Source organism: Protomyctophum bolini (assembly GCF_963924005.1).
Source record: "Protomyctophum bolini genome assembly, chromosome: 23".
In the NCBI taxonomy this organism is placed as follows: Eukaryota; Metazoa; Chordata; class Actinopteri; order Myctophiformes; family Myctophidae; genus Protomyctophum; species Protomyctophum bolini.
Window position 1 is genome coordinate 14,792,680 of NC_137884.1, and position 7,897 is coordinate 14,800,576.

The 7,897-nt window shown below is 44.1% G+C and overlaps 1 protein-coding gene across 5 annotated transcripts in view; it reads left to right on the forward strand.

Moving 5' to 3' along the window:
- Nucleotides 1-7,555, forward strand: part of nrf1 (nuclear respiratory factor 1) — a 31,224-nt gene extending 23,669 nt beyond the window's left edge. For 4 of the 5 annotated variants that reach the window (XM_080756864.1, XM_080756861.1, XM_080756865.1 and 1 more), the window contains 2 exons: nucleotides 2,189-2,254; nucleotides 5,076-5,885. In XM_080756864.1, coding sequence (XP_080612990.1) covers nucleotides 2,189-2,254; nucleotides 5,076-5,236 — 227 coding nt within the window. In that variant the 3' untranslated portion in view covers nucleotides 5,237-5,885. Of the gene's footprint in view, nucleotides 1-2,188; nucleotides 2,255-5,075; nucleotides 5,886-6,459 lie in introns of those variants that run through there. The other variant, XM_080756862.1, reaches the window with a different exon arrangement.
- The last annotated feature ends 342 nt before the right edge of the window (nucleotides 7,556-7,897 follow it).

Consider the following 7,897-nt stretch of genomic DNA (forward strand, 5'->3'; position numbering starts at 1 on the left):
CACACACACACACACACAGTGGTGTGCTGTGGATCTTTTAACTAGTAGGGCTCCTGTATTTTAATTACGTCACGCACATGTAATGTGCACGTCACAAGTCATCACATGCATGTGCACATAGCCACTCAGCTCAGTGCTAGTGTTCTAATGTTTATTCTAATGTAATATTCCTCATTTTGTTGCATTGTTAATTTGTTGTTTTTATTTTTGTTTCAATTAATAATTTTCCTTTAATTTTGAGGGGTGCTAGCCCCTCAAAATGTTTGTTTGTTTTAAAAACGCCATTGACAATGAAGGGAAAATGTACGTGATATTGTCCCTCATTACGTCATATTGTCTCTTTATTGTTAATGGCATTTGATATTTGTGTTGGCACCGTTTGTTTACACCATTACATCACCTAATCAACATGAGTTAGACTTGTGATATTTTTTTAATATAAAAGCCCGTAACCAGCGACGAAATTCACATGCAGTAAGCAGCAGAACAATACTAGGCCAGCTACCCGCATGGCCGTTTATACAGTGTGACTGAGGAAGTGAGAACATCGAGGTCGACGGCGTCACCGCTTTGTTCTGTGTTGACCGTGCCGGGAACGCGCATTGTTGTGCACGCACGTGCATAAAGCTAACCCTAGATAACCCTAACCCTACTCAACGCACACACACACACACACACACACACACACACACACACACACACACACACACACACACACACACACACACACACAGGCCCGGATTAACAATGGAACTTAGTGGAGCTTAAGCTCCAGGGCCCGCAGCTTGCAGGGCCCGGTACGAGACTATAAGTACAGCTGTTGCTTCTGTCGAAAAATATAACGCAACAGTGGCAACACAGGAACCCCCGCTAGTATTTTTGGTCGTCCGACAGTTTCTGTAGCAGTTGATTTTCCCTCGGTCAGTTTGGGGGGGGGTTCCCAACAGCTGTGCGTCGCTTCCTCCTCAGTCACTGACAGAGGGGAAGCGAGTAAGTGATGCAATCAGAAGCCCCCTCGCTCAGGAAGGCCCCCTCACTCAGACCAACGTGTGTTGTTTCTTGTTAATAACTGTATTAATAACCATAAAGTAATCTCCTAGTCCTTACATAATACTTTAGCAGAGACTGGAGTTGGAAAGGCTGTGCCCAATGCCCAGTGTCAGCGGGCAGCGCAGGCAGTGGATATGAGCTGAACGCAAGCATGTTAATTAATTAACCAAATCAAAAGGCCCTACAGATTCAGCCAATTCATTAATTAATTAATTGGCTGAATCTGTAGGGCCTTTTGATTTGGTGAAGCACCAGGGCCTTGAGAGGGGTTGATCCGTCACTGCACACACACACACACACACACACACACACACACACACACACACACACACACACACACACACACACACACACACACACACACACACACAGCCATGCACATGAATATATATAACCCTAACCCTACTAGTACTACACACACACACCGTTGCACCCCCATCAATCACAATGCATGTCTGGTCTTAGTGGGATGAACAAACAGAAGAATGGCTTTAAGCACCTTTTAAGCTGATCAGCCGCTATCTCATCTACAGTTAAACAAAATGTGCATCAGGGTGCGTAGTGCTGCCCACTAGTGTTCACCCATAAGAAGTGCATCTGTATGTACCGGCTCTGGTCGGGTGCGTTTTGTTTAGGCTTTGTTTATAGCTGTAAAAAAGACATTTTCAGCACAAATTATAGCGTTCAACTTGTTTTGAGTATTGGCATGGTAATCTACAGTCAGTGTATAAAAATGTTGTAAAAAAAGAAACAGCCATATATATCTATATTAATATTTTTGTCATCTGTCGGGTGGAAACTTTGTTACTTTTCAGTATTCCAAATCAAAAGTAGCAGATCTACAAGCTTGAGTCGTGTTTCGAGCTTGCAGACCTGCTACTTTTGATGCTTTCATGTAACCCTATAGTCTGATCAAGTGGGGTGTTAATTTACAAAAAAAACACAAGGTTATGGAGATAAGAGGTTTCTGCCCAACAGTAACGATACATAGCAACATACCGGTAGGTTTTTCAATAAACTATTATAGGATTTAGAGGGCGGTTGTACAATCGGCCGCAGGTCTTAATGGGTTAAGGCAAAAATGCTGACTCAGCAATTGGTAAAGGACGATATTTGTTTGAAAAAATGTCCTTTTTAGACGGCGGTTGGAGAACAGAGACCAGGACCCTCACGGAGAACAAGCTCGACAACCAGCACTACCTCAGTGAGTATTTAAAGCCCAATCACTAAATCCAGTTTTGGGCTGTTAACGTTGTATTTGTCTCCAAACAAGGCTCTCAACTGACACACTGGACCAGAACTACACCATTGATGCTGTAGCAGAGTCCTGCACGGGTCCAATTTTCGATACCCGCACCCGTCCCGCCCGTTACCCGTGATTTATATAAAACTGGAAACCAGATCCGCCCCGCCCGTCAAAAAGTGGACCTGTTACCCGCCCCGTTACCCGTTCATATCACAGGCACCGATAGGCGATAGCTATCATTGACTTTATTTCATCCAACATCCGCTGTTGAGGAGAAACCCCAGCTCAGCTGCTGTTTATAACATTGCACAGTGCGGGTCCACTGACTAAAAAAGGTCACCCTGCACCCGCGCTGCGTTGCGTTCCGCCCGTACCCGTTAACTTATAAAGGTATATTGTCCCGCCCGTTCCCACCCGTCAAACTCGGGTACCACGGGTATCCGACCCATTGCAGGACTCTGTGCAAAGGCAAATTTAACAGTGTACCCACCACCCATTCAAAGGCAGATTTAACAGTGTACCCACCACCTATTGAACAGCAGATTTAACAGTGTACCCACCACCCATTCAAAGGCAGATTTAACAGTGTACCCACCACCTATTGAACAGCAGATTTAACAGTGTACCCACCACCCATTCAAAGGCAGATTTAACAGTGTACCCACCACCTATTGAACAGCAGATTTAACAGTGTACCCACCACCCATTCAAAGGCAGATTTAACAGTGTACTCACTGAGGTCCGTTTTACAAACTATGGAGGGTCTAGGAGGTGGTTAAACTGAAGTGATATTGATGAATTCCGAATAACTATTCAGCAGCACCCACGGCAGCCACTTTGAGGACCCCTGCTATAGTCCTATGTAGGCTCCTAATGTGATACCGGCATGTTGACCTCAGCTAATCACTGTGATGCTTTGAAGGGGGTTGAGAGAGCTCTGTTTGAAGTGCCTGGCCCGGACCGCGCTGATTGGCTCATGCACACAGCCACACACACACACACACACACACACACACACACACACACACACACACACACATACGAACCAGCACACACAGCACCACACCACACACACACACATACGAACCAGCACACACAGCACCACACCAGGCACGGCCCTTCATGTCACAGTAAAGAGGCTCGAGGGGCTGAGGTACTTCTGTACACAATCACCTGGCTCAGTGCGTTGTCACCCTGTCACCAAGCGCTGGAAACAAGTGACTTTAGATGGACCCGCCCCCCTCCACACACACACACACACACACACACACACACACACACACACACACACACACACACACAGTCACACACACACACACACACACACACACACGCGCACACTGTAATGGGAGCAACAATGACAAAATCCCACACATTATTATTATTATTCGGCCTGTCACAAACATTCCATAATCTTAGTTATTTGATATAATCACGATAAGCTGTTGCATAATCGTCATAATCATTTCACTTTAAATAATAGTGGAAATGGCAGAGTTCAAGTTCAAAATACGCTAATTTCCACTATTATTGCTTTTGTTTTAAAAAACAAAAAGTGAGTTGTGTTCTAAACGCATCTCAAGGACATGATGTTAGTTCACAGTCTTAGGAGCTCCTGTGTTTGACCTTCCTGCCTGGTCCAACACGGTGACAGCTTGCAGGGCGGGACACAAGTCACGTGACCCCACTTGCACACAGCTGGCCGGCCGGCCGGCCGGCGGGTTCAATCAGGCCATTGTTCACAAATGCCGTCTCGTTAACATGGCTCCCTGACTCAAACCTCCAAGCCTGTTAGGAACGCTGGGTCGCGTCGCTGTTGGACAGAGAGACAGAGAATCCACTCGGATCTCACCAGTGATTCAACAATGCTTTTTTTTCCCCTTCAAAAAAAAAGAAGAAAAGTCTAATGTTCAGAAGTCTAGCCGTCTATTAGAGGTCTGTCTGTCTGTGTGCAGGCTGTGCCCCGAGCTAATCTTGCAAACCACTGGACTGCACTTTATTAGAAAATAAATCAAAAAAAGTATAGCTACTACTTTTAGATTTTCTCACAGTATTTATCTGTGGAACCAAGTCAAACCAAATGTCCTACAATTCCAAGTGCTCGTCCAGGTGGGGGGTACCCAGTTCACAGATGATTATTTTGGGGGGTCGCGACCTGAAAAGGTTGAGAACCACTGCTTTATTGTTATTGCACCAAAGAATGCTGTGATTTTATGAGCTACATGCTCTTCCTCGGACGTTAAGCTTGTAACGTCGCAGCGTTCCTCGGTGCAATAAAGCATCTGTCGCATTGGAGCCTTAAGTTTGTGCAAGCATTTATTTTTCTTCTCTTTATACTACTACTGTTCGTCGCACCGCAGTTCGGTTTGGGGATGTGCATGTGGTTTCCATCACATGCACTTTTTCATCAGATTGTCTACAAAGGCGTGTCGATAACCTGATTCCATAGATCTCGTCGACCTTTAACCCTGAGTCTATACTAAGAAAACTTGGCCGTTGGCTATGTACTAGTACTTGGTCTGCTCTTTTCCCCCCTCTACACCTCTTTGCTGAAAATGGCCGATTTAGAATCACACAACGTGTACTTGTAAATCAGCTATTTTCGGCCAATGTTCTCCTCAGAATAGGGGTTCAAGTGGTTAATGTAAAAAACAAAATCCAATCGCACAAACATTTGGTTGCCCCCCCGTCTTAGGACCCCCCTGTTGAAGACTCATGGTCTTAACAGAAAAAGGCTTATAATTAGTCAGTTTTAACACATTGATCTCCTCCTCCTCAGGGCTGGTCCAGATCCCAGTGAGCATGTACCAGACTGTGGTCACCAGCCTGGCCCAGGGCAACCGGCCGGTCCAGGTTGCCATGGCGCCCGTCGCTACGCGGATCGACAACACTGTAACGCTGGACGGACAGGCCGTGGAGGTGGTCACCCTGGAGCAGTAGTAGTGAGTAGTGACTGCTCACCTGGTTGGCTGGCGGCTGTACGTCGACGTCCTTTTCCATTTGGACCCGACTAGGGGGTATCAAATGGACCCGTTAGCCGCTCTGTAACTCTTCAGTGTGTACAAACCGAACCAAAATGTGGTTCCATTTATACAATGTCTCGGTTAACATTTTACAGTGTAGCTTTGGGGTTAGGGTTGGAAAACAAAAATGGAAACTTTCGTATCAAATGGGAGTGGTACTCAAAGCGGGGAGCCAGGGGTCCTTGGAGCGGTTCCAAGGGGTCCCCAGCAAAAGTAGTTGCTATAGCATCACAATCATTTTAACCGATATGTCCTTGGCATGAAATGAGAATCACTGATTCTCTTTAGTTAGTTTAGTTAGCTTAGCTTACACACAGCTATGAGGCAATATTCCCTCTACTGTACATGGATTTAAAATGCATTTATTTTGCTGATCGTAATGATAATTTTGTAAATGTAAATCAATGTAAAATGGAATTGAGTACCGGGAGAGGCTGAGCTCTATATATAAGATATTATATACAGTATGAATACAATCATACAACAGAATTAAATTAAATGGCATCCTCTGCTTTTTTCCTTGTATACGAAAAGCAGTCTCTCCGAAATCTGTACAAAGTTCATTTATTTTTTAAATGTACCGATACCATTTTAGCCCTCTCGAAACCGAATCCAATACTCATAACTTGCATATCGGGCGATACAGACTAGCAATCCGATGAGTGTGTAATTTAAAAAAAATACCTAGAGGGGGTTCCAAAGGGACCCTTACAGGTCTGTAACTCTGATAGTGTACAAATGGAATGGTCCATTTGGTTCCATTCGTACACACTCAGAGTTATGGTGTTCCTTATAATTCAAAAGGGTTGAGGACCACTGATCTAGTGATAAATATAAATGAAAAGGTCAGGCAGTATCGGCAGCTTTTCCGATACTGCTATCGGTTTCGGAACAACTATTTATCTTTCAACGTACTCGAGATAAATTCCGTATGGGGAAAACGTAAAAAAAGTAAACGCAAGGAGGGGTTTCGCGCTCACACACAACGGAGATAACAGAGTTTCTTATAGGCCTAGACAGGAATGGACCCAACATAATTTCTGAAAGAACACATGTGGAAACGAGGAGTAATGCAACCCCGATCTGCACTGTAAAATCCTCCTTATTTAAGGGTCCCTTTGGTTCCATTTGTACACTCAGAGTCACAGAACCTGTAAAGGTCCGTTTTGAGCCCCGGGTGGTCTGCTAACCTGACGTTGAGGAGCAGTGACCTAACTGCTCCCATCGACTCCACAGGAGGAAGGAGAAGGCACAACAAAATGGTCGCCTTGGAGACTTTTTTTTCCCGCCATGGTCATCTCTGTACAATGTAAAATATATTTTTTGATGTACATCTTGCAGGGGAAATACAAAAAAATGGACAGATTTATCAATGCATTGTGTTTACTATGTAAAGATATTGTGTTTTTCTTTCATTACTTTTGGTCATTTAGCTGCATTTCCTAGATTTGTGATGTTGACAATTATTGTGTTACAAAGGTTAGAATATTTAGTATTTATTTCTTCACGCTTAACCCTTCTCTTAAAAACATAACGATGAACCAAAAACCCTGGAGACAAAAGCCACCACTGCTTTACCCCTTAGGTACCTGCCACTGCCTGTTGTCACTGTCCCTATGTCCCTGTCACTGTTCTTACGTTCCTGTCACTGTCCTTAGATCAGTGGTTCTCACAGTTTCAAAATGGACCCCAGTTACAGGTCTGTAACTCTGTGAGCGTAGACATGGACCCGTACGCTCAGTTATGGGGTGGTCGTTGAAATGAAATGGTTTTGAGAACCACTGTCTACTTGGACACCTGTCCTTAGCCACACCCATCGTTCTACGTTGAACGAATCAGGCCTTTGGTTTGCCGTATAGTCCACGGACATGTCGTGAACATGTGTTGAAGACTCAGGATATAATTATTAGATGGTGTTTTCTACTGCTGGATTGCTGAGCTGACCGTTTTGTCTAGGTCAATTTATTTACTGGTCATTTGGTTGGCAGAGCCCCCCCTTGGATTATTTTTTTGAATTTGTATGTCACTTGCAGGAATGGGTGGTCTGCTTCGTTTTGTAAATCACATAACATATAAAATGTGTCGTATTTATGATGACGTTGACACAGGACAGTTCTTCAAATCTTATGAAAAGAGCAAATTGGTTGTCTCTTGAACCCTCTCACGTCACAGGTGTAATGAATCACCAAGCATCTGTGGATAAAACCTAATAAAAATGACTGCTGTTGTTCACCTATCATGCCGTTTTGTCCTTTAACTGCCATTGTTACTAGGTGGGGAGGTAAAAAAATTATACTCAAGATGATATCACCATAAGTCCACGATATGATATTGTTTTGCTATTTATTTTTTATTTTGTATTATTTATACATTTCCATACTTTCCCTGCCAGCTATTAATACAATTAACGGTGGACTGCAAGCATTTTTCCAGTGCAACCCTTATTTTGAAGGACCCCGCTTTCGCTTTCAGAGCACACAGTCCTATCATGACCATCACTACTTTGGCTATGGGCCAACGACGGCGAGGAAAGGAATCTGATAAAGGCATTTGAAAGGAACAGAAACAACAGCAAGTG